At 36.3% G+C, this 27,473-nt stretch overlaps 1 protein-coding gene, 1 long non-coding RNA gene and 1 pseudogene across 5 annotated transcripts; all 3 read left to right on the top strand.

Moving 5' to 3' along the window:
- The first annotated feature begins 1,460 nt into the window (after positions 1-1,460).
- On the top strand, positions 1,461-4,196 carry LOC103430792 (uncharacterized). Of its 2 annotated transcripts, none has more exons than XR_528792.4 (4): positions 1,461-1,657; positions 2,983-3,093; positions 3,202-3,613; positions 3,718-4,196. It is a non-coding gene; the product is annotated as an uncharacterized lncRNA (long non-coding RNA). The 2 variants fall into 2 exon arrangements; XR_011574880.1 differs by having other exon boundaries at positions 3,702-4,196.
- Positions 4,197-10,806: 6,610 nt separating this feature from the next.
- LOC103452931 (uncharacterized) lies at positions 10,807-22,586 on the top strand. 3 transcript variants are annotated; one of them, XR_011574753.1, is made up of 5 exons: positions 10,807-10,939; positions 11,145-11,197; positions 12,455-13,237; positions 13,991-16,164; positions 22,460-22,586. XR_011574753.1 is itself a non-coding variant. In XM_070810829.1 (4 exons), exons 2-4 carry the CDS (start codon positions 11,192-11,194, stop codon positions 15,767-15,769), a joined length of 2,568 nt encoding a protein of 855 aa, XP_070666930.1. In that variant the 5' UTR covers positions 10,807-10,939; positions 11,145-11,191; the 3' UTR covers positions 15,770-16,268. The 3 variants fall into 3 exon arrangements, 2 of the variants coding, with proteins under 2 accessions (XP_070666930.1, XP_070666931.1); XM_070810829.1 differs by lacking the exon at positions 22,460-22,586 and having other exon boundaries at positions 13,991-16,268; XM_070810830.1 differs by lacking the exon at positions 22,460-22,586 and having other exon boundaries at positions 12,401-13,237; positions 13,991-16,268.
- A 319-nt stretch (positions 22,587-22,905) lies between these two features.
- On the top strand, positions 22,906-24,236 carry LOC114820511 (uncharacterized; annotated as a pseudogene).
- The last annotated feature ends 3,237 nt before the right edge of the window (positions 24,237-27,473 follow it).

Below are 27,473 nucleotides of genomic sequence, written 5' to 3'. Positions count from 1 at the left end.
GCCTCAAGGCCTATACCTAAGGCCCCACAAAGGCACCTTTCATAACTAACTTTGTCCTCTTTTTGTAGCACATCAACAAGCAAGAGCCCGACTACACATCCAAGGTGTCAATCCCTTGGGAGCTGTGCTAAGGTTCGAGGACCCTTCTCCAGAGAAATCTTTGCCCGAACACCTGCAAAATGAGATTATCGCATTTTCAATTTCCTAAGTCCAGAGAGAATACTCCATTTGCGCAGAAGTGATGTGATGAACGGCATTCCAATGTATCTTATTATTCTTCATACCAGCTTTTAAAGCTAGTACGCAATTTGAATCGGACCCTAAGTTTGTTGTGTGGCTCTGATACCACATGTAAGACATATTCTGAAATCACAACAACATGACATTAGGATCACAAATAAATCAAATCAATATAAAATAGAGATTGACTCATTATAATAGACTTATCTGTAAAATACGGAACACATGGTTATGAAGATGAACCCATTGATCCTTGCGAACAAAGTAGAAGTAGTCTTCTACTTCCAGTACCTCTCAATGAACTTTACTATCAAAATAGGCTTGTAGTTTTCGTGAGTTTCAGTTGGTATAGAAGCAGGGACTGCTATTAAGTTATATAGCTAGGGTTTCAACCAATTCCTCCCTATTATCGGAAAGGATATCAACCCAAATCATATATAATCAATTAAAGTCTCATCATGACTATTATTCCTTGTATTTACTTAATAAAGGTCCATAATTGATTGCATGTAATTAGGACTCCAATATGTTTATTTCCTTAAGGCACCGAGAGTCCTAAAGATTTCATTAACTTGATTGTCAAGTCAACTATTCCCTCAATTATTCTCGGCATAATTAATTGACATTCACAAAATAGTTTTACAGTTATGTGATCAGACAATTTTACTCATGTCGAATCTGATGAAGGGCCAATAGGGCACGTGCCGCCCTCAATTTTTTGGTCTTAAAAAAAATTAGTTTTAAACAATTTGACAAAACTATCTCAAAATATACCTTCTTCATTTTTTTTCTCTGTGAAAAAGACAAGTTCAAAAAACACTAAACAACATCGACATCTCTCCGGTGCAAATATATCACTCGATTCTCGTCTAAGACCATACAGGAGGCAGATATCAAAGTTGATTATGACAACTCACGAAGAAGAACGAGGGAAAAACCTATGCGTGTTTAGATATATGACATCGATTTTTAGAAAAGTTTAAAGTTAGTTATTTTTTTTTAAATAATAAAAGGTCCATCCTTCTTCCTCCCAATTGTCTTATAAATTGGAGCTCCCGGGCCTACACGTATTCGATTTAACACTTTGTTTTATTGACTATAACAATATTCACAATTAAAAGAGCACTAAAGAGCAAGGATTTACTCTAACCACACAATGGTATGGATCAGTTAAGTGCTTGACGAAATGCCTCGCCGAAAAAACTGAAGAAAAAAAAAAATTGACGACGCGCGCACTATTGTTAGTAAGCAATGAAAGTAAAGTTTTACATCAGTCAAGAAGCTAGTTTTCTTTTTGGTTCATGTACCTTTGGCCTGGGAACAACCTCGTTCGAGTGAAGAAATCTACTATGGTCAAATTGTACAAAGAATGTTTACAGGATGAAGGCAAGGGGTTGGTTCCTCATATGTTTTTGAGGTAATTAAATCTTACTGAAAATTTTGTGCTGTAATTCACTTTGCGATGTCGTTGTATTTGTGTATTCAAGGATGGAAATATCAATATAAATCTGGACAAAACCGAAAATATGACTGATAACTTCAGATATCCATTATGGCCTGCTCAAAACCGAAAATATAACTGATAACTTCACAATTGCCTGTAGTCAGGGCCGGCCCAGGCCCAGTGCAAGCAGGGCAATCGTCCGGGGCCCAAAAATATTGGGGGCACCAAAATTATTAGGGTGGTATATTTATATATGTTTTCATAAGAGTATAAATTTATTAAACTTGGTTCAATGACACAGAAATTTAAGTAGAAGTGGTGGTTTGGTCATTTGAAAATAATGAGAGGTCTTGGGTTCAAAACACCACAAGTGCTTATTTACTTTCTAATTTTTACAAATTTCTTTTCATAAGAGTATAAATTTATAAAATTTGGTTAAAGGATCAAGAAGTTTAATTAGAAGCAATGGTTTTTGTTGTTTAAAATTAACAGGAAGTCCTAAGTTCGAAACGCTATGTGCATGTTTATTTTTTTCAATTTTTACAAATTTTTGTTTGGTTGTTAATTTATTTTTAGTTACTAGCTAGTAGCTATGTGGGTTGTTATTTTTAAATATTCGTTTCAATTCAAATCTAATCTTCAACAATGAGTAATACGTAGACCAAATTTTTCGTGCAAATTTGTAAATTATATGACGTGTTATCAAAATATTTAATTTAATGCCCATTCATTACTAATACATATCAATTAAAGACTCAAAAACATCATTATTTTTTTAGTCCCATATTGACATGGTTAGTAAATAAGAAAAAACACCTCATGATTTATACAAAAACACTTTCAAAGTTCAAATGGAAAACAAAACTCATCATATATCTACTTATAAGCCCAGAGTTGTCTGGTTTTCTTCTCTCAATACAAAATAAATTAGTCTTTTTGTGTTTCTAAATTATTGAGTTTGAGATGCTTTTCAAAGTATAATTTTATCAATGTCTTATGTGTGAAAATAAATAATTTTCTTATATGAAGTTAGGGCACTTTTTTTGGCGTCGCCCCGGGCCTCAAAAATCTCTGGACCGGCCCTGCCTGTAGTGCTTATTTTATGTGAATCATAGCAAACGTCCTTATCTGTATTTTATAAAAGAACCATATGAGAGGCGAAATGTACTGCAAGATAGAATTGTAATTTTGTAATGAAAAAAGGGAAGTAAACCCAAGTATGTGATGCTTATAGATTCATCATTTTACGTGTTCGTATCGGGATATGGCTCCTTTTACTTCGTTTGATCATTTGCCAGGTTTTAAAGACATTTGAGGAAGGAAATGTGTCACTAGCGGAATACTCATTCGCTCTAAAGGCTACAGTTGGATTGAATGCACTTGTACTAGCTGTGGCCCTGTGGGAATTGGTAACGGGAAGCAAGATCGAACAGACACTGCCATAGAGGCCTCAAATAAGGTTTTTCCTGTTGGTTTTTTTGCTACTTGATGCTGACCTACTCTGCTTTATATTGCAGTGCTTTTAAAGTATTGCATGCGTTGGTAGCACTCCTGAAACCAAGAGATTAAGCGTGAAACGAGCTCGCGTGAACGTTGATGATCTGTCTACCCTAAACAATCCTCTTAAAGCTTCCAAAGCTGCTGCAAATAGCTGGGCTTCAGCAAAGGACATGCTTCTCAACGAGCCCACTTCATCAACTGACAATGAAATTGCAACTGCTTTCATGCAACAGTCTGATCAATTAATTGTGGGCTCGGAGAATCAGCAAACTGAACAACAAGGCCTTGGAGATGGAGATGGAAATGATCCCCTGACGAGGATGTTAAATAGAACTTGCAAGTGTATTACTTCTGCGCTTGTTGCTTGCACACAGGAATCTTGTCTTCCCCAGATTTCAGAAAATCTTGGAGATAACATGACCTTGGTTTGTATGTATTATGCATAACTAGTAACAACCAACAATCTACATCTTTATTTCCATATTAATTTTCTTCCAAGGTTTCAACTTTCCATTAGTACTTTTCTTCGGCAGACGGCCTACTTAGCGTTGGAGGGAGAGAGGAAAATGCACAACATTTTGAATGAGGCAAGCAGGAAGGCTGAAAGTTGAATGTCTACGTGCAGCTTCTGTCTAGACAGACTTCGTTACGAGAATCTCAAGTTAGCAAAACTTCTTAACCAATGTCGTTAAAAGTTTTTGTCTTTAGAGGAGGAGTTGGATGCCAAAAATAAGAGTACTTTGCAAGACAAAGATGCCACCATAAAAGCTTTGATGGGTAGAATTGTTCAGCAGCCATGGAAAAGTGACACTGTGAAGCGGGAGGTGGCAGCTGTTTCGGCATTCAAAAGCTGGACCGAGTACTTAAATGCAATGGAGTCAGCTTACATCCAAGGATCTGAAAAATGTCGAGCTAGAATTAGCAAGCACCATCCTGATATATTCATTTTTTGTCAGTTGGTTGCGTTGAAAAGTTCACTTTTCAGTGTCATAAATCAAAATCCAAAAGTCATATCACATCCTCGGATGCCACAGATTATAGATGACAAAATTAATATATATCTAGTGAAGACATAAAAAAAAGAACAAAAAGAGTTAAAACGAATAAAATCAGACGCATGCGTAACCTTATCTGTTCAGATAGTAAGTTACGTTATGTCCACATCCTATTTATTGTGTTAAAACTATCCGTTGTTGGTATGTTACATTACTAGGCTGCTAATCACCGCTCATCGTTTGTGAGTTGACAATATTAGTGCAGCATTTGTGCAACTGCCTAAAGGATCAAAGACGTGCCTATTTCTTGTGTTTTTTACTCTTTCTTTGTGGTTGCATTTTTGGGCTTTCCATATGGGCTTCCAGTTTTGTGATTGGCTTGGGCTTTTCCTTTTGGTAGGCCTCGAAATGGCCACTCTACAACCTGGGTTTACATATCAAAACTCCCACGCTCAGGGACCATGATGCAATCCTTAAGAGCATATGTAATGTGTTGGGCGCTATAGGCAAAATCTATCTCCTCAAAACGATGATATAGCCTATTAATATATTTTTAGTTCTGATGGCGAAGGCCTAAAGGTTATAATTCTAAATTTTAAGTGGGTCTCATGCTCCCCAAGGTTTGGGTTGAGGCTAGTTTGACGTCGCAAGGTGCCTAGACTTCAATTTGATTAGGCAAATTTTGTTGAGTTAGAATTTTATTTTTTAAGTTTGAGATTATTTGGAATGTTATTTCTTATTAATAGATATTAATTAACTATAAATTAAACGTTGTTTTTACGTAACCAAAGTTAGTCCTATTTGTGTGACAATTTCTGAAAGGAAAGTGCTATTTACATACTTATTTTTATATCTTACACACTCTTGTTGATTTTTGGTCATTGTTCTTCTTCAATTCATTCGATCCCGACAACTAAAAATTGAGAAGAAAATATGAAAAGTAAAAATGATTGTGTGAATAATATTACCCTTTTTAAAACTACATTTTCAAAACCAACACGCACTTGCAAATGTAATTAACTCTCATTTTCTCTTACTAATGATTCCAGTTAATTAATGCTACTTGATTAATGAAACGATAATAATTATGACACTCAAAAGCCGAAAGAAAAATGCTGAAATCACAAATCAAGCCACTTGGAAAAATTGTGATGCTAAAAGGTGCATGGAGTTTTATTTTATAAATGGATCTAACAATAATTGATGGACAGCTGCAATTTATTCAATAGCAGTCGATCAAATATTTCACCGACAGTAGTGCAAAACGTTATCAAACAAATACAACGAGATTGGTGTCATAAGTAGCATGACATGATTCTATCGTCATAATCAATTGTTAATTAGCTTTTTGTTTGCTTTTACAAAAGATTGGTAAATTTACATTAAATTACAGGGAGGGGATAATAGATTCGACTACAAGACTTTAGTGTAAGGGTTAATATTTTTAACTAACTGAGCTATAAGTAGTGTTTAAAATACTGATATAAGTGGAAATAACGACATACAAATTTATGAAAATATCAACATGCGTATAGAAATATCAATAGATAAATTGATATCAATATGGATTGTCTTCACGGAAATTATGAAAATTTGCAACGAGAGGGGTAAATCAACTCATTTAGATTTAGCGAAACTAGAGAAAAATTTCTCAAAAAAATTAAAAATTCGAATCTGTAATGGATTTCGACAAAATTTATGTAGTGAATCCGTAAAATATTATTGATATTCATTTATTTTCATATATCTCGCCGATATAAGATGAAGTTTGCACTTCGCCCCTTTCATATCGATCTTTAATTTTTCAAATATTTCGACAAATATATCATAATTTTGTAGATATTTTAAACACTAGTTGCAAGCCATTTTGCTTTAATTAGTTTGTAAATAAGTTGTTTTTGGGTACGTAAGTTACTAACAATAATATGATTTAAACTTGCATTTGACAATAATTAAACCTAAAAACCTCTAATTTATAAATAAAAAGAAATACCACTAAACCATAGAACTAAATGACTGCTTAACAAGTTTTAAAAAACAGAGGATTGAGTTGAGTTGATGTTGTGGTCAACGAGTAGACTCAAATTATAAGGAGGAGCGTTGATCAGTGCCTTCACTTTTGGCGTGCCAATAGATTGACTTGAGTTGGCTGACAAAACCGGGCTTTGGTAATATTTTTATGTTTTCCTCCCAAATAAATTAAAGATAGGCCAACAATATAAAATGATTGCCAACAACTCAAAATACTCTCTCAGATCATCTCCAACCCTTGGGCTAAAAGCCAAATTTTTTAATCCGGAAAATTTGGCTTTTAGACTAGAAACATCTTTTTTGCTCCAACCCTTCTGCCCTAAAATTTTAGCCCGGAATTATTAAAGAATGAACTTAGACTAATTTTTTTCTTAAATCAATTTTTTTAAATAAATATGTAGATTATTGTAAATTAATTTTATGAACATTTTAATCTAAAAAAATTTAAATTCCGATAAACATTTGACATTTAGCCCGGGGGGGAAGTTGGGGGGTATTTGGCCTAGAAATAACATTTGGCATTTAGCCTAAAATTTTAACATGGGTTGGAGAGTGTTTGGGGGAGTAATTTGGCTTTTAGCCCAAGTTTGTGGGCTTTAGGTTAGCATGAACATACCTTTTTTTTCCTTGCAATTTTATCTGCAATTAAAAGCGGGTAAAGTCTTATCTCAATTGTTAATTTGATAGGAAAACTAATTAAAAGAGTTTGAAAATTTTGAGTTTTAACGATAATGATAAAATAAAGGGAAAAAAATATGCAGATAAAACTCAAAATCATAGTACCATGATTGACTTTTTAGTGTAAAAATATGATTTTTTGTTAAAGTGAACAGTACCGGAAGCTTTTCGTTAAAATTCCTTAATTTAATCGATCTAATGACAATTGTTGTTTCAAAGCAAACTTCTTCAACTTCATAAATGAAGTGATTCAACTACCGATGTGAGATTTTGTCATAAATTATGTACAATATTGTCTATTAAAAATGAAACGAATGTATCGAATACAAAGGATGACACATTTAAACCAGTAATGGAGTGGTTCAGGTAAATTTGATTCGCATGTATAAAAAGCATGTTGCTTGAGTTTGAAATCTAAAATACTATTGTTGTAGTGATGTGAGTTTAATAAATAAGATCCCATTATTTCATAATCCAAAAATCATATTACATCTTCAAATTCTCTAAGTGATACGCAAACAAAACTTTCATATTTTAAGTGAACAAATAAAAATACACAAAGAAAAGGAAAGTATTATTTGCACTCCAAAAATCTCATTCTACACTCCTCATAAGTGTATTTTTCTTTCCAAATATAAAAAGTTTGGAGTGTAGAATGAGATTTTTAGAGTGACAATAACAATTCCTAAAGAAAAAGTTAAAAAGACAATATAATTAGACGCATGGGTACTGTTTTATGCTTAAATAGTTAATTACTACGTTCACATAGTCTGTTTATTCTGTTTATGTTGTTAGTTAGTGGTGTGCTATGTGTTATATTGTTAGGGCGCTAATCACCTCTAATATTTTCCTTGTTAATTGACAACTTTGTGTGGTATTTGTGCTATGATTTATGAACATTACTGAAGTTGAAGGGTTTACCTAACTCCATGTTTAAGAACTCATGTCCGAGTTAATTAGCCATAGCTTGACTCAGTTTATGACCCAACCAGACGTCAATTGAAAGTTGAGCTTTCCTTATTAGGAAAAATTTCCTCAAACAATATCCAAATCATTAAATCAGAAAATAAAAACTTCATAGATAAAAAATACTCTCAAAACAACTAATAGGAAAGGGTTCGGGGGCTTTAGGTTGGCATTAATATATTTTCTTTATTTTTTATTTTTTATTTTTGCAATTAAAAGTGGGTAAAATCTTATCTTAGCTGTTAATTTGACTTAACGACAGTTGTCATTCTACACCGAACAACTTCAATTTTATAAATGATAAAGTGATTTGGCTACCGATGTGAGATTTTGTCATAACTTATATACAATATTGTTTGTTTTTTTTATAAAAAAAAAAATTAGAGGGACAACTGGTGGCAAACCACAGTTATCCATCCCTTCCAAGGGCCTGTAATACAATATTGTTTGTTAAAAATGAAATAAATGTAGAACATAAAAGAGGATACGTATCCACAATGGTTCATATGAATTTGATTCCCATATATAGAAAGCATGCTTCATAAGTTATGATTTTTTTATAATTTGCTATAGTTGTGTGAGCTAGTAGATTTGACCTAGTAATTTATAGGAATCAAACTCATGAAACATGTATAATACACTTAACAATTGGACTAACTCTTATTGGACTCAAAATTTCTAGTTCATTGTAGAATGCCTTACTACACAATCATATATCTCATGAACGACAATTACATATATTAATTCAAATGTATTTTCACCTTACTAATCTTATTGATTGATAGTTTTACAACATAATAGTATCTCATGTCTCAACATCTAACCTATGCATAGCGCAAAGGTTGATAATCTAGCTAATTTGTCGAGATATCTAGTAAGAAAACATTACCACATATAGTACAATTTTATCTTATCTTGGATGTATACTTGTAAAGTGCACTATTTAGTGTCTTAAAATTGAATTCAAAAACCATATTACGTATTTAAATTTCATAAATGATATGCGACAAAAGTTCCGTTTTTTTATGTGAACAAATAAAAAAATAGAAACGAAAAGTTAAAAGATAGTAGAAGTAGACACATGCAAAACGTTTTCCGCTCAGATAGTCAGTTACTACATTCACAAAGTCTGTTTTTTTCATTCATGTTGTCAGTTAGCAATGCATTATGTACTATATTATTAGGCCGCTAATCACCTCTTATCCTTTGTTAATTGACAACATTGTGTGTAACATTTTTGCTAAGATTTCTGAACTGAGTTTGAGCCCTAAGTTGAACCCTTCACCAAACTCCATGTTTAAGAGCTTATCTCCGAGTTAGCCAAGCTTGACTCAGTTGACAACGGAACCTCACGTGACTTCAAAGTCGAGCCTTTCCTCATTACGAAGTTCCGCAAACAAATATTTAAGAAAATCCCTCCAAATGATTATTTACAGAAAATATAAAAAACTTTACAAATAAATCCACCCAAAACAACCCTCACTTTCCAACACGCGCCACAGAGCGCGTAGGACCGTACCATGCAACAATCCCTATGGCTTCGCCGTGCTCGGAAGTTCGTAACGACACCAATACGACTTGTCGTTTAACCCACTAGTAACAAAACCCCTGTAACTTTTACGTACGTGGCAGCATATCATTGGCCGACCCCTTGGCTAATGTAGCAAATCTCGTCCGGTCTCAAAGCAACTAATAGGAAAGGGTTCGGGGCTTTAGGTTGGCATGAATATATATTTTTTTTTTTTGCAAGTGAAAGTGGATAAAATCTTATCTTAGCTGTTAATTTGACCTAACGACAGTTGTCATTCTACACCAAGCAACTTAAATTTTATAAATGATGAAGTGATTTGGCTACCGATGTGAGATTTTGCCATAACTTATATACAATATTGTTTGTTAAAAAGCATGCTTCATAAGTTTTGAGTTTTATAATTTGCTCTAGTTGTGTGAGCTAGTAGATGTGACCTAGTAATAAATTTATAGGAATCAAACTCATGAAACATGTATAATACACTTAACAATTGGACTAACTCTTATTGGACTCAAAATTTCTAGCTCATTGTAAAAGGCCTTACTAGACAATCATATATCTCACGAGTGACAATTACATATATTAATTCAAATGTATTTTCACCTTACTAATCTTATTGATTGATAGTTTTACAACATAATATTATCTCATGTCTCAACACCTAACCTATGCATAGCGCAAAGTAGACACATGCAAAACGTTTTCCACTCAGATAGTCAGTTACTGCATTCACACAATCTATTTTTTCCATTCATGTTATCGGTTAGCGATGCATTATGTGCTATATTTTTTAGGCCGCTAATCACCTCTTATCCTTTGTTAATTGACAACATTGTGTGCGGCATTTTTGCTAAGATCTCTGAACTGAGTTTGAGCCCTAAGTTGAACCCTTCACCAAACTCCATGTTTAAGAGCTTATCTCCGAGTCAGCATAGCTTGATTCGGTTGACACCGAACCTCACGTGACTTGGAAGTCGAGCCTTTCCTCATTGAGAAATTCCGCAAACAAATATTTAAGAGAATCCCTCCAAATGATTATTTGCAGAAAATATAAAAAACTTAACAAATAAATCCACCCAAAACAACCCTCACTTTCCAACACGCGCCACAGAGCGCGTAGTACCGTACCAATAAACAATCCCTATGCCATTCTAGCTAAGAAGTTCGTAACTACACCACTACGACCTGTCGTTTAACGCACTAGTAATAAAACCCCCGTAACTTCCACGTACGTGGCAGCATATCATTGGCCGATGCCTTGGCAATGTAGCAAATCTCGTCGGGTCTATCGTATAGCAGGAATCTTTAGTGCCTCGTGTCAATCATTTCAGGCTCACGCGCGATGGTGGCGCGTGGATATTTCGCTTTCGTACCTCATTAAACGGTCCAGAGAAAACACTCAGACCCTCTCTCTCCCCCCCCCTATAAAATCGTATTATTTTCTCTCTCCAAGGACACAACGACTTTGCTTTCTCAAGTATATTTTTCTTGGGTTTTGGCCTCCTTCGAAATCAGCCTTCGTGGTCATGAAACCTTAGCTTCTATAAAACCCAGGTACAACTCTCTCTCTCTCTCTCTCTAGTTTTCATGTTCAACTGCGTGCGTGCGAGTTTTTCTCTCTAAAAACAGAGAGACTCGGAGGCAGCGGCTGTCTCTATGTGTGAGAGAGAGTGTGCGCATCACGCTTTGTTTTTTTTTGTTTTTTTTCAATCCAAAGCTTGCAAATTGGTGCTAAAACTCCAAGACCCATTTTTCTCAGGTTTGCTCTCTCACGTGGGTTCGGCTTCAAATTTCGTCTCCTTCTCCATGGAGGTATGGAGATATTAAAAAACCAAATCTTTTGTTTTCTGGGTTTCTGTTTTTATTTATTTTACGATTCAATGCAGTTCTCTAAGTGTTTTTTGAGGGTCATTGTTTGGTAAATAAGTTGAATTTGATGGGATCGTTTTGGAATTCTCACTGGTTCCGGTGGTTTTTGCTTGCCGGAATGCTTTCCTGTTCTTGCTGTTGTTTCTTTCTATGTTGGGTTTTATTTATTTTTGTTGAAGTTTATAACTTTTTGGTTTTATTTTTTTGTTTTTTTGTTTTGGTTTTGGTTGTGATTGTTTGTTGTTTTGATATGAATGTGCTTAATGGGTTTTGGGATAATTATCATAAAGTTTCTGCGTTTTTGTAGTTTCGTCGATTTTAGTCTGGATTCGAAAAGGGATCTGGATTGATTTATTTTGTTGTGGGTTTGCTGCTTAATGCTTTGTTTGCTTGTATTTCTTCTCGTTTATGCTTAAAAAACATTAGTGCTGGGTTTTTATTTGTTTTTCGGAAAATTACCATAATTGTTACCCAAAAACAAAAATTATTTACGGTCAGTTGAGGTTCATGAATAAACTTTTTAATATTATAAATGCAAGAATTTTTTTTTTTGTTTGCTTTTATTTCCTATTAACCTGTTGTTTATTTGGAACATAAAGTTGGTCTTTGTCAAATTTTGACATTGGTGTCAATTTGTGTTGTGGAAATTTCTTTTCTCTTTCCCTCTGGGATTATTGGTTGACTAGAATTTATTGCTGTTAGAAATCAATGTTTAACCTTTGGCGTGTTTAAGACCAGTCTGCTGCAATAGTAGCAGCTCAATTGGTTTTGGACTGCTTTCATAACCGGAACCGTCATTTCTTGGTTAGTCTTTTTGATCCTGGAAACATGAACTTTTAAGATTGGATACATTGTACAGACTCAACAGAACGAGAAATTTAGAAAGGGTATTTGAAAGTGTAAAATTGGAATGGATTTTGTTAGAGTAGTAGCATTTTTTTAGCATGCAATACTCTTCCTCCTCGGTTTCTATCTTTTTCAGTTGGTATCATATTTTTATAATGGTATCAAAATGTGATCAGGATCACAATGCACGATTTCATATTGGCATATGGCATTCATAATTTATGAATTTTTTACAAAGTATATGTCTTTTGTATTGTTTGTTGAACAAAAGGAAATACTTTGATCCTTTTGCTGTCTCAGAAATCCCTTTTAACAATACCAGTTCCCCCTCCCCCTCTCCTTCTCGTATGACAGATGGATTCAGTTGAAGGAGATAGCCATGGGGATATCAATGACGATGAATCAGCGGAGCATTCATTTCCTCCAGAAGCTTCTGATCCATGTGGTGTCTCTGGTGACCCTGAGCTAGGTCCTAGAGTTGGAGATGACTACCAGGCTGAAATTCCCTGTCTAATAGCTGTTTCTGACTATGTACGACTTTTAAAGAACCCAATTGATGCAGAAATTGCTGGCGGTAGTCCCCATGGTTTAGGAATGGGGTTACCCATACCAGTAATGTGGATCAATGAGGAATTTGAGAGCAACAAATATGAACATGTCAAAGAGACCCTGATTGTTTCAGAAAGTGACAACATAAAATGCAAAGCTCAGCCAATGGATGTTAAATTCAAGAATGGGACAACATCAGGTGAGTCAGAAAAGTTAGTATTGAAACAAGAACTGATGGCTCAAATGTATAAAAAGCCTGGAGGTGTGTATTGTCCGGTTCCTGGTTCTGGAGGTGACAGCTGGAGTGGCATAGAAGAAGCCAGTTTTCTTCTTGGTTTATATATCTTTGGAAAGAAACTGGTTCTGGTGAAGAAGTTTGTCGGGAGTAAACAGATGGGCGATGTATTGTCATTCTACCATGGGAAGTTTTACAAGTCTGACAGATACAAAAGATGGAAAGAATGCAAAAAAATGAGAAGCAGAAAATGTATATTTGGGCAAAGAATTTTTATGGGGCCAAGGCAACATGAGTTGTTTTCTCGTTTGTTTTCTCACGTGTCAGAGGAGTGTCAAAATTCTTTGCTCGAGGTAATTACATCTCTCGAATCTTTAATGCTAATATTGATCTGTACTGTGGATTGAATTATATCAGCCTGTCTGCACATACACATCAATCTGCAAACAAAAAAAAATGTGCTAAACTAGTTATTTTGTTTTCTTGAATACTTCAATTCAGATTCTGCATAGGCACTCTGCCAACATTGTTTAAGTTATTATTTGATTACCAAAATTCTAGGCAGATTAGTGTCGCTTTAATTGTTTTAACACTTCGTACATGTTTCTCACAAAGAGCCCCTATATGCCTTCTGTAAGTTTGCTTTCCCTTGGAAAACTACTAACTTTCCTACACACCTGTAATATTGCTTTCCTGTAGCCTATATGTGGACTTGATTGTTAAACTCGAATTTATGTGTTTGGTACTGTAGCGATTAGTTCCACTTCTAGAGATTACTGCCTACTCATTGAATTTAGCCGTGTTTTAGCTTGTATGGTTATGGATTACACAAATACTGTACAAACGAATTATAGATGAGTATGTACTGATCTAAATGAGAAATTTTTATTTTCTGATGAAGACTGATGTATCTCAAATTAGCTAATGTGTAACTTGTGATTCACCAACAGTAAAATATAAAGTTGATTACGCAAAATGAAAACTGTTTGTGCAGATAATCAGTTATAGGACTGGAGGGATGTGTTTTGGATTTTGCTATGCTTGTTTGTCCATTTATTTGTTTGTATCAGGATATGGTTCCTATAATTTTGATTGTCCAATTCCAGGTCTCGAAGACATTTGGGGAAGGAAAAATTTTACTAGAAGAATATGTATTCATTTTAAAGGCTAGAGTTGGATTGAATGCACTTGTAGAGGCAGTGGGAATTGGTACGGGAAAGAAAGATCTCACAGGCATTGCGACAGAGACTTTAAAGTCCAATCATGTTGCTCCCGTTCGCCCAGAAATACCAACTGGCAAAGCATGCTCCTCCCTTACACCACTAGAAATAGTCAACTTTCTAACTGGGGGCTTCCGGCTAAGCAAAGCCCGCTCAAGCGATCTCTTTTGGGAAGCTGTTTGGCCTCGTTTGCTTGCAAGAGGGTGGCATTCTGAGCAGCCTTATCCGGGTTTCTCCACTGGTTCCAAGAATTCATTGGTCTTTCTTATCCCTGGTATTAAGAAGTTTTCAAAAAGGAAACTGGTGAAGGGAAGCCACTACTTTGATTCTGTAAGTGATGTCCTGAATAAAGTTGCTTCAGACCCCAAGCTTCTTGAGCTTGAAACAGGAGCAAATAAAGAAAATGGGTGGACAGATGAAACAAAGCTGGACGAACATGACTTCCCAAATCAGCAACGCCACTGTTATCTGCAGCCTCGTACTCCAAATCGTAGTAGTGCAGATGTCGTGAAGTTTACAGTTGTGGATACAAGTCTGTCTAATCGGAAAACATCCAAGGTGAGGGAACTGAGAAGCTTACCATTTGAATTGGATGCCTCCACCTCCAGAAGTGATTCTGATGATGACGATGAGGATGCTTCTGAAGATTCAACAGATAAATCTAATTCTGCTGATTCCTTGTGTTCACAGAGGATCCATGTTTCGAAGTCCATCTGTTTGGGTAGAAGCGAATTCAAAATAAGCGATGACAAATATTTTGAATATGATACTTCAGAGTGGGAGCATCAAGCTTCTGGTCAAGGTTTGACCACTGTGACTGCAGATCTCTCTAAGAATGAGAACATTGGTATATGCAATGACATGCGGCACAGGAAAGCTACGAAGTGCCAAAAGATCCAGAAAATGGTTTCTGAAAAGGAAAATCATGTGGCCCCTGTTTTAAAAAGACGTCAACAGTTAGTTGCTTGTAATCTCACATATACCATCCCCAGCAGGAACCACTTCTTGCAAGGTCCCTTGTTACAGCAAGATGCATGCAGCTCTGAAGACCACCCTGAACTTAGTGAGAAAACTCCCTCTCAAGTGGATCTATCCGAAGAGAAGTTATCATCCACCAGTACTTTGTCTAGAGGAGCCAGTCCAGTTAATAATGGTGAAGGCAAACGTGGCGATAGTTTGCGCGTGGAAACATTTCATGAGAATCCTCAGTGCCGTACATTTTTTGACTTGAACATGCCCCCCTCTCTAGATGCTGAAACTGATGAACCTTTCACAATGACAGAAAGACAAGATGATCAAACAAAACAGGAACCGGATACCGCTTCCCATTCAACTCAGCCCTCTGAATGTGGGGATATTTCTGAATTGCAGTCTGCAATGAACTCTCGGAGACAGAGCACAAGAAACCGACCACTGACCACTAAGGTACTGGAATCTTTTGCTTATGGATTTTTCGACACCAAGCAGAAGCGGAAGAGTAGGGATGAATTTCCCCAAGACAACTCCATATTAAGGCCATCCAAGCGTGCTCGCACGAAGGTGAGAGCTCCGGACAGTTTTGATACTAGTCTCCCGGATTTCAGCATGCAGGAAACCGGGAGTGCTACCCCCAATAACAACGCTGACGGGTACAGCGAGCTTGACATGGTCTCCCAAGTCAGTTAGGTGCTGAAAATCCAACAAACAACTTGAACAAAGAGCTTCTGCATATAACGGAGACTGCCGCTTTCGGCTGTGCTTAGTATAACCCATGATACACAGCAAACGTCGCTGTCTCTTGATTCTTCTGCATTGTACATGGTGTTACATACAAAGTTCATAGGAAAGTCCGAGTATTAGCGTCATCTCCCGAGGCCATTACATCAGAGAAAGCGGCACTAATAACCGGAAAACCAATGATGAGAGATAAAGTTACCCTCCTCCATTCAAATCGTAGTTGAAGTTCAACAGCATTTGATAAAATCGTTTACTTTCTCTCTTACGTACAATTTACTTTATAAGTGGTTGTCTATTTTTTTTTCCTTTCCTTAATTATGTGAGTTGCAAGACCAACTTATAGGGTGACTGTTTGCACTCAAAATATACCAATTTTTACTTATTTGGGCAATTTGGGTAAAATATGGTATTTGAAGGATTAATATGCAAGGAAGCTAACTTGGAAAGATATTTGGTTGCAAGTGGATGGGTTTGACACTATAATATTGTTTCTCCTATTTGTTTGGGTGGTGGAGGTTTGTCTAGCCTTTGTTTAATCAAGATACATGCATGTATTGCAAGTAGATGGAAAGGCATCAGCAAGCTTTCGAGCAAGGAACATATGAAAGAAGCCAACTTGCTTCTCTTTAATGTTAGTTTATTACAAGTGGAAAAACATGTGATGAAAGCATGTGATGGAAATGCAAGTTCCCCTTTTAATATTATTTCTCCATGCAAGTTGGCAAGTGAAAGGCAAGCTACCCAAGTAAGGAGATGCAAGCTGCCTAAGCTTCTTTCGGGCAAATACAAAACCTCAGCAGGAGGGTTTCCTCCAGACCTCTATAAAAAGGAGCAGATGCACAAGGATTATGGACACTCAAACAAACAAACAAAAGCACAAACTCTGCTCAAACCAGATTTGCCAAAAGCCTTCTTTTATCTAGTTTATTAGCTCTGCTGCTCACTTGCAGTATCGATTTCATTTGTAGCTTTTATGTACTCATTTCCAGTCATATAAATTACAAGCAATCTGCAATATTAGTTACTTTCCTCTGTCATTTATATTTCCAAGCAACCTTGTCATTTACATATTGTTCTATCTCTCCATATAAGTAAAGTCCTTATTTTCAAGGCAAACAAAGAACCTTAATTTGAGCAACTCCCACTCAATGGCACAATCTCTTGGTTCGAAGTCAAACTCAGGCGCAACCTCAATCATTCAAAACCCGTCTACTAGCGGCATCTAGTAGTGGCACGCCCGCACCCACCAATCTCGTATGTGCAGTAAATCCCCGACTTGCCCGCAAGGCACCATGGCGGATTTAGGGAGCAAACATATTTTGGCACGCTCGGTGGGACCCTTATATGAAGTTAGATCATGAACAATCCTTATGTTCATGATTTTTTGGAGGATGACGGTGTGGAAGAGCGCCCAAGCCATGACTATCACATAGAGCCAACCTATGAGTTGCCCACCAATGGGTACATGGCGGGAGAGTACTCAAGTCCCATGGAACATGATTGTTGGCCAACTAATGGCCATCAAATAAATAATAATCTTGAAGATTGGCCAACTTATGGCTATGATGAAGGTTATTATTCTTTTGAAGACAATCATATTCATGAATACTATAGTAGGCCAACAAATGGCTTTGAGTATCAAAATGCTTCCAATGAGTACATAGAGCCAATATATGAGATGCCAACTCATGATCATCCGGATGAAGAGCTCTACAAAGAGGATGTGGGCAAATTAGAGAAGGTGTCCAAACTCCATATGGCAAGCATCGAATATGGTGAAGAGGTGACTAAGTGTTTTAAAAGGGTGGAGGAAAGCTATACAACTTTTGGAGAAACTTTGAGAAAGTTGATAGATCAAATGTGTCAAATCCCCCTACAAAGCACTCACCCTACTACAACCAAGGAAGAACATATCATACACGTTGATGAAGGCCAAACTATGGCCCCACCCAATGAAAAATCTATGAAAATAGATATGGTTGTAGAAGACCAAGCCGACATATCAAAACCGATAACGGCTAAGATGGAGCTTATGGCTATTGTAGGCCAAACACCAACGCTCGGGGGGCATGAGCCCACACCTTATGTCGAGCCCGAAGAAGAAGAAAAAAGCTCATACACTCTTCCCCGCCAACACAAGCATATTGTCCGCATCAAGATCTCAATGAGGACAAAGCTTGGGATCAAACATGAATGGCCACCTCCTATGGTTCCCAAGCTATATGGCATGGCCAATTTAAATGGTGGGTATGATCTCTCTACACTTAATTTTAAAAAGAGAAAAAGATTTGAGTGTTGAGAGAAAAATAACACTTGAGCAGCCAAGGGGCTTCATCCAATCTGCCCGAATGGCTTTCTTTTGTGTTATTCTTTTGTGTATTTTCTCCAGTACCTTTCTCCTCATTTTCCTTTTCCTTCCTTTCTCTTTTTCTTTCTTTCTTTCTTCCTTTCTTTTCCTTCCTGTCTCTCTCTCACCTGTCTTTCTGCTGCCCAAAACACTTTTATATCTATGTATCTATATTTATTATATTATATTATATGATAAAAGTGTTTTGCCCGACAGGGGCTGTATGTACATATATGTTATAGTAGGGGGATGGAGAATATATATATATATATATATAGTATTATAATATATTTTATAAAATGTTGCCCGAAAGGGCTATATATATAGTTTTTTGATATATATATTTTATATAATAAAAGTGTGTTGCCTGAAGGCATTTTGTATGTGTATATTATATTATATTATATGTATAGCTTTTAAAAAGGACAATAAAGAAAAATATAAAAAAATATATGGCTTGCTTTTGTAATTTGCCCGAGTGGGCATTTCTGTTGCTTAACTAAGGGCTTTCTTCCTTTGGTGTTGGTTTGCCCGAAAGGGCTTTTGTCCTTTTTATGTTTTACTTTTTAAAGAAAGCCTGACAAGTCTTTCTTTTTATTTCCTTTTTTCCACCCCTTGCCCAACATGGCCTTTCATTTCTTTTTTTTCTGTTTGCCCGAAATGGCTCTGTTTTCTTTGTGTGTTTCTTGTGCTGTTACGAAGAAAAATATATAAAAATTAAAAATTCCAAAAATTACAAAAACATTTTGCTTTCATGCTTTTGTTTTTTTTTTTGTTTTCTTTTCCTTTTTGTTTTCATTACTGGGGACCTTTACAGAAAATATCAAAGAGTTGGGCAGTTTGTGAGTAGCCATTTTTACCCTTCTTTCCACTTTTCTCTTATCCAATGGGTGTATTTAGCCCGAACCCAAAAATTGAAATTAGGAAATCATCCAGTGGCTGTACCCAAATTCATGGAATGAGGAGTTTCATAAAAAACCGAAACTATGGCTTTCCTGCTGAAAAGTATGTCATCTGTTTCTCAATGGCCGTTGCAAGAAAGCATGGGGTTGTCTTGCCCAACTGGTGGTGCCCGTTGGAACTATAGTCATGCCCGACGGGCATGGCATCTTCCTTGCTGACTCTTACATCGTCGCCAACAGATTCTACATGTTTCCCCAACTCTCACCAGCACCTACGACTAAAGCTCGGGCTAATTCGGCAGTTACCATTGGCGGCTACAAGAAAGCTCGAAGAAGATAGCAGAAAATGGATGTTGTAGTTTGCCCGACTGGGTTTCCTTGGCATCTGCCCAACAATCTTTCACTCAAATATGGCCTCCCAAGTCTCAACATTTACTACAAGAGGGGCATAAAGGTATGTTGTTGTTGCCCGAAGGAGCTCCAATCTTGCCCGATGGGCATGACATCTTCTCTGTTGTAGTTTGCTTAAATATCATCAATCAGACGTGGGGCCCCATGTTTGATCTTCTTCGAGGACAAAAAGACAAGCTTTGATCTTGATGAGCTATTAAGGGAATTTATCTCACTGGCCCCCAGTTGATCGTTCTATCCAGAACTGTGAGGATGAGACGTGAGCTCGGGCGAGTAGGTTGATAAGGTTATGGTGAACAAGCAAGAAGCAAGCACGCTTGGAAATCCTTTAGGATCTTGGGGAGCAGACAATGAGAATTTTATTTAATGGTTTCTACCAAAAATATCTCCAAGATTCTTACAGATGTCTCAATAGCTCATGGCAGTAAATTTGATGCCTCCACACCAACAACATAGTAGCTGCAGCTTCAAAGCCAGCCACTACACTTCAGCCTTCATTTACAACTCACCACTGGTTGAAGAAAGTATGCAAAAGTTGCTCTTGCAGCTCGCCCGAATGCTCGACGGTACTTTGTTTACATTTGTCCAGTGAAAGCCCAACGTACAATCACACAAAGGAATGGACGAGAGCGTTCTTGAACAAATCTTCCACTCTCCATTTTGGCAAATGACTGAAAAAGAAGCTGAGGAAGGTCTCACCAAGGTCCAACATTGTCCGAAGCTTCCAACGCAGCCGTAGAAGCAAAGGCAGAATCACGGATAGCATATCCATTAGACTGATATGCAAACGTACAATATTCTCGAAAAGTTCTATTGAGTACCCTTTCCTTGTAAAGTCTGCTCCAAGCCTCCATGGCCATCCTATTCACCGGACATATTCCTGGCAAATTCGGACCACGCAAAAGCAAGAGTGGAAATGGAATTGAAGCCATTGCCGGGGTCTTCTTCCTAAAGCTGCAGCTTAACATATGACGCACCTGTGTTGGCAAGGAAGAGGCAGCACTCTGGACAATCTGACCTTTCTGGCGGCAATTGTGAGAAGTCTAGTGCTCAAGGTCTTTATGGGAGAGGGCAGAGAAATGCTTGAGCTTAAAGTTGTGGTGTGAGGGATTATGCTGTTTAGAGCCAATGCCTTGTGAGTTGTTTCTCTCAGACATAAAAATGGGTTGTGGACTTGTGGTGGTCGTCTGTTTTTCTGCTTTTATTCCTCAGCCGCATGAGTAAGGTGGGAAAGCATGGCTGCCCGACTGCCTTTTTCTTCCTGTGGCCAGAAGTAGTTCTCTCTCTCTTCCTTTCTTTTTTACTTTTTCATTATTTCTCTTTGTGTTGTGTTGTTTCCTTGTCTTTCTCTCTTATCACCTCTGTACCCTTTTTTTTGGCCAGAAGGTACTTCTCTTTCTTTCTTTTATTATTATTTTTCTCTCGTTCCCATTTTTCCTTATCACTTCCATTCCATTTTCCCAGAAGAGGGTTTCTCCCTTTTTCTTTCTTTTTTTATTAGTTCTTTCTCTTTCTTCCTTTGTAACTTCTTCCTTTCTTTCTCTTTTTCCTATGCCTTGTTTGTCACTTGGCCCGAAAGGGCTATACCCTATAAATAAATATACATATCTATATATTATTATATTTATATTATATTATCTTATATGAAAAGAGGCAAAAAAGAAAAGACAAGAAAAGAAAAGTAAAAAATTGCCCAAAGTCTCATCTCCCTCTTCCCATTTCGTTTTTTTATGTTTTCCAGTTAGCCTTCGGGTATTTTTCTAGTTTACTATCTCGGTAACCAGTGAGGATGCTCCTATGTTTTTTGGTATCAACAAGAAGAAGCACAAGCCATGCAACATTCTTTCCAATGCTAGTTGTACTACCAAATTGTCTTACTCATTTTGCCAAGTTTATCAACGACAAAAGAACCGAAGGGGTAGACGTGCCTCTTCCTTCGACATCAATCCTGGCAGCATTGTGGTTGTAAGTTTCACAAACTTTGCTCAAATGTGTAAAACTTGGGGGGCACTGTTTGCACTCAAAATATACCCATTTTTACTTATTTGGGCAATTTGGGTAAAATATGGTATTTGAAGGATTAATATGCAAGGAAGCTAACTTGGAAAGATATTTGGTTGCAAGTGGATGGGTTTGACACTATAATATTGTTTCTCCTATTTGTTTGGGTGGTGGAGGTTTGTCTAGCCTTTGTTTAATCAAGATACATGCATGTATTGCAAGTAGATGGAAAGGCATCAGCAAGGTTTCGGGCAAGGAACATATGAAAGAAGCCAACTTGCTTCTCTTTAATGTTAGTTTATTACAAGTGGGAAAACATGTGATGAAAGCATGTGGTGGAAATACAAGTTCCCCTTTTAATATTATTTCTCCATGCAAGTTGGCAAGTGAAATGCAAGCTACCCAAGTAAGGAGATGCAAGCTGCCTAAGCTTCTTTCGGGCAAATACAAAACCTCAGCAGGAGGGTTTCCTCCAGACCTCTATAAAAAGGAGCAGATGCACAAGGATTATGGACACTCAAACAAACAAACAAAAGCACAAACTCTGCTCAAACCAGATTTGCCAAAAGCCTTCTTTTATCTAGTTTATTAGCTCTGCTGCTCACTTGCAGTATCGATTTCATTTGTAGCTTTTATGTACTCATTTCCAGTCATATAAATTACAAGCAATCTGCAATATTAGTCACTTTCCTCCTGTCATTTATATTTCCAAGCAACCTTGTCATTTACATATTGTTCTATCTCTCCATATAAGTAAAGTCCTTATTTTCAAGGCAAACAAAGAACCTTAATTTGAGCAACTCCCACTCAATGGCACAATCTCTTGGTTCGAAGTCAAACTCAGGCGCAACCTCAATCATTCAAAACCCGTCTACTAGCGGCATCTAGTAGTGGCACGCCCGCACCCACCAATCTCGTATGTGCAGTAAATCCCCGACTTGCCCGCAAGGCACCATGGCGGATTTAGGGAGCAAACAGTGACTGTTGCATTCTGATCAAATGTAGCCAAAGTGAAACAAAAATTGCAATTGGATTTAGAATGGCGTCGACAGTTTCTCATCGGTTTACATCTGAAATTTTCGTAATGTGGAGATATTTGTGTTAAGCATTGTTTGTTGACTGCCGAAAGCAAAAGATAAGTTGAGCGTTTAAGTTTCCTTAGAACGGTTTGCTTGCATGCTCATTGTTTCATAAACTTGGAGCCCTTTAACTCGAACTAAAGATGAATTTAAACTACATTATTGTTAACTCATTATGAGACTTAATTCATCCGTTTTTTTTAGGGTAGATGCTATCGTTGGTTGGGAAAAAAAAAAAAAAACTTATTGTATCATATAATCCAAATTAGGAAACAAAACCCTCATTAAAATAAAATAAAACCGTCACAATTAACAAAAATAAAAGAAATAGGCGCCTCCTGGGTATTAGCCATTTCGTGTAGGACACGAGAGCACCACGCGCCACTTCAGCGTGTGTAGCTCCGATCATCTTCTTCCTCCTCTTCCAGACTTGCAGTATTCCGACCAAACCCTATTCCTCAAAATTAAAAGGGGTTTTTGCATTTTAACCTGTTCTAATCTATTTTATCGGATTTTTATTTGATTTGGGAAAAATTAGAAAATAGAAAGCACAGCCGACACAATGGATCAGGCGCTTCGCCGAGCAGCTGGAAGAACGCGACCCACTTCGACCGTCGAGACGACGTCGTCAAAACCAAAGACCGTCGTCGCCGATCAGCGGCCTCCTCCGGTTCCCCCTGAACGGCCCGAGATCTCCAAGGTCGGCGGCGCTATTGATTCTGGTATATAAAAGCTACCGCCTTTCTTTTGTCACTTCGCTTAACATTTTTCCTCAGCTCAGTTTAGTTAATTGACGGCGTCGTTTCGAATGTGTTTTGTTGGTTTCAGATAGCAATGCAGGAACAGGAGGAGCAGTCGAAAATGTGCTTGAAGAGCGAGATCCAAATTACGACGCCATGCTCAATCAAATGGTGGGTAGGATCAAATCAAAGCCCGGAGGCAAATTGGAAATGGGTGAGGTCAGTTTTTCAATTTTTGATTTTTTTCATTTCGTTCCGTCCGTTTGGAACAACGTAGAAAGCACTTCCGCTCATAAGCGCTTTCAGCATAAACTAGCTAGCCCCACTTCGAATTTGAGACATTGTGTTGTATTGTTGTAAATGTGTGATTTTGGGATTATTTTACAGGCATTTGTGGTGGAAAAGTATAAGAGGCCTCTCCCGAAACTGAGGGATGGGAAGTCAGATTCCCGCAGTTATGAGGAGAGGCCTACGCCGCCGCTGGACTTTGAATGTAGCACAGCTGCGCCACATCATCCTGCTTCATCGGGGCAAGGCTGAGGATCGCAATGGCCGCATGGAGCCGGACCGAATTGCTGAAAAGTTCCGGGTTGATGTTGCCGAGGTTCGGAGGACCTTGCTGTTTGTATTACTTGTAAGACATATTCTGAAATCATAACAACAAGATATTAGAATCACGAATAAATCAAATCAATATAAAATAGAGATTAACTAATTATATTAAACTTATATGTGGAATACGGAAGACATTACAGATTTCTAGGTTGTCTTCTACTTCCAATACTTCAATAATATCTCTCTGCTATATGAATAGGGTTCAGCGTATATGAGAGATTAGGCGTATGGAAGCAGGAACTTAACTATAGTATTTATATCATTATGGTTTAATCACAGCCAGCCTATTATTGGTTGTGAAAGTCAAATCCTATTACTTAAGTGTTTAAGTCCCGCCATGATTCTATATCTTTGTAGTGAAATCCATCATATTTCTTTAGTTCAATTGCAAAGGATAAGACTCCATAATCTTTATTTCATTAGGACTATCAGATTACTGACGTTGTTAACAACTCAATAAACAAGTGGCCTACAACATAAGTAATCCAATACATCATTCATTGTCATTCACAACCTTACATTCTCTCACTTGAATGTCAATGATTTATCCTAACAAATAAGAACTCATGGTGATCACTGAGTCTTCATAACTATGCAACAACCTTTCCTAACAACATGTTACTTTGAATCGAATGTAGAACCAAAGAATACAAAGAACAACTTGGTATGTTCCTTGCACTCCAAGATCACATACACATTCAACTTAAAGCACTTTGTTGCTAACAAAGTCATGGTGTCAAGAGCTAATAGTCAAAACATTAGCTCACAATAGTCGAACTGAAAATATGAAAGTATATTTCAGTACCAAATTAGTTTACAAAAGAACTCAACAACGTTGGTAACAACATCCAACTTTTCTGTCAATTTAGAATAAGTAAAATACAACATAATATTTACAAAATCAGGATCTCTTATTAAAACTTATGAACAAAACTTAAACAAAAAACTCTTAAAATATGAGCCACTAACACTTCAAAATTTTAACACAAAAGGTAATCTCTTACTCCCATTGATTAAAAGAGACAAAATTATATAAATTATTATTACTCCCACTGATTAAGAAAGTAAAAAAAAACTTTGTAAAAGTCTACAGAATGAAACAGATACCTTTCAAATACTCCAATTAGCAAAACTTTAGTCATGGGATCTAAAACATAAAATTTGTGAGCTCAACATCTTTATTCTAGATATCTGTAGGGAAGTGACTCTTATGACTGAAAAACTATACAAAATCATTTGGTCAGTTTTGTTCATCTAACATTTGACAGAAATAGAAAATTTTAACTAAATGTTTTCTTACTGCATCAAAAACATATAATTCTATAATCATCTTTAGACAGAAACTAATTATATTAGGTTTGCATAACTAAAACATAAAATACAAGGGCAAACGTATATAGCTTCAACACTTTTGAGCAGATGAAGTATATGCAATCTTGTCAATTTCATGTTTCACTATACATTGATTTATAGTTGTATTGAATAAGAAAACACTTTTGAGCAGATTAATTATTCATCAATAACATATAAATCACAAGTCCAATTTCTTGAACAATAAACAAGAATTAATAAGCAAAACACTTTTGAGCAGAATATACTCATTAACCCTTCTTGAATTTCCTACAAGATTAGTTGCATATATAAAATATAAACTAGTATGATAATGTATGTTTTATCTACCAAAACTATGACCATTAAAAACATGCAAAATTGATGAGTGTGAAGCCCATAATACATTATTTCTCCCACTTGGGCAAACACTCAAAATTGCAAGATTAAACATTAGAGAAAGTGGTTTTCATATAACAAAATATAGGCTAGTTGAATCAATAAAGATAGTGTACACAATCTATTATATAATATAACATGGCAAATTTTTACAAAGTTTGAAGTTAGAAAAATCTATCAAAATTGTCATCAAATAGGACACGTTGCAAGGTTCCCAAGCTCCACCAAAATTTTAGATTTAATCATAATTTAAATAAAACCATAATTTGCCGAGTCACAAAATAGTTGATTTGGACATAATAAACCAATCTATATGTATCAAAATTAGGATTATATAAGGAACAATATCTCAACATCATTAATCGATAAACGTGACAAGTGATTAGATAAACCAATGGCTACAAAATTTATTTTAGTGTATGAGAGAAGACACATATGTGTTAAAGATTACGTTATAAATTAAAATGAAACCTAATAAGAGAATCCAAACTTAAAATTTATGTTTTAATTCTAAAACAAAGTCGATTAAAATAAACACTTAGATATCTCAATAACATCAATTTTTCAACAATAATTTTAATCCAATTTAGAACTTAAAGAAAATTAAGACAAAAGATTGACAAATTTAACTACTCATTATCGATTCTGCAAGATTCATCATGGAAGTAGTCGAGTTGTGGAGGATCAAACCAAATGCAAATTGCATGATTGCAAAGCAAGAAGTTCTCAATTATAAAGAGACCTAATTGCCCAGAAACAACAAGATAGTTTCCAATTTCCCAATTATGATATCACAAAATCAATTCAGTTGAAACCAAGAGCTTAATTTCAATTCAACCAAATTGCAAAGCAAGAAGGATTAATGTATGAAAAGCAATTTCATACCTTCGCGGGAAAACCCTGAAATTTCAAGCTTTAATTCGAGCATTACATTGAAGGAGGCTGGTGTAAGCTGGGCATTGATGAACAGCAATCCTCAAACGGGGGAGAAATCTTTAGTGTTCGCATGTTTTAACCCTTTCTCTTTTTTTTTTTAATCAAATAGGAACCGGTAATATTTATCAACTAAATTAATAATTAGAAAATTATATAATAAATCAAAATATTACCCAAGATAAGATTAGGTCATCGTTCACCGAAAACAATAGTGACCTTGCATATATATATATATATATATTTATGACTTATCAATTCATAATTATCAAATAGGAGTCCATAAAGTTGCATACAACAAGCCTTGTTAGAGTTGTATACCAATTTCAGTTTATCTTGATGGCCAGGTAAACGTGATTAAAAAAATTGCAGAAAACAGTGATACAAAATCGCGGAAGCATCTTTATGAAGTCTCACAGGATCGATTAGTCAAAATAGTCAACCAAACGATGAACTCAAATTATGCTTCACTTGTGTCAATCATCTACATTTAATCAAATTACCTGTTAATCGAACCCTAAGCTTGTTGTGTGGCTCTGATAACACATGTAAGACATATTCTGAAATCATAACAATAAGACATTAAGATCACGAATAAATCAAATCAATATAAAATAGAGATTAACTAATTATATTAAACTTATTTGTGAAATACGGAAGACATTTATAGGTTGTCTTCTACTTCCAGTACTTCAATAATATCTCTCTGCTATATGAATAGGGTTCAACGTATATGAGAGATTAGGCGTATGGAAGCAGAGACTTAACCATAGTATTTATATCATTAGGGTTTAATCACAGCCAGCCTATTATTGGTTGTGAAAGTCAAACCCTATCACTTAAGTGTTTAAGTCCCATCATGATACTACATCTTTGTAGTGAAATCCATCAGATTTC

Source organism: Malus domestica, chromosome 13, assembly GCF_042453785.1.
Source record: "Malus domestica chromosome 13, GDT2T_hap1".
Classification (NCBI taxonomy): Eukaryota; Viridiplantae; Streptophyta; class Magnoliopsida; order Rosales; family Rosaceae; genus Malus; species Malus domestica.
This window is presented reverse-complemented; position numbering and strand designations above follow the sequence as displayed.

Excerpts from the sequence above, each read along its gene's own strand:
- LOC103452931 (XM_070810829.1), top strand. Across the intron at positions 13,238-13,990 it reads GTCAAAATTCTTTGCTCGAG|GTCTCGAAGACATTTGGGGA; the intron begins GTAATTACATCT and ends GTCCAATTCCAG.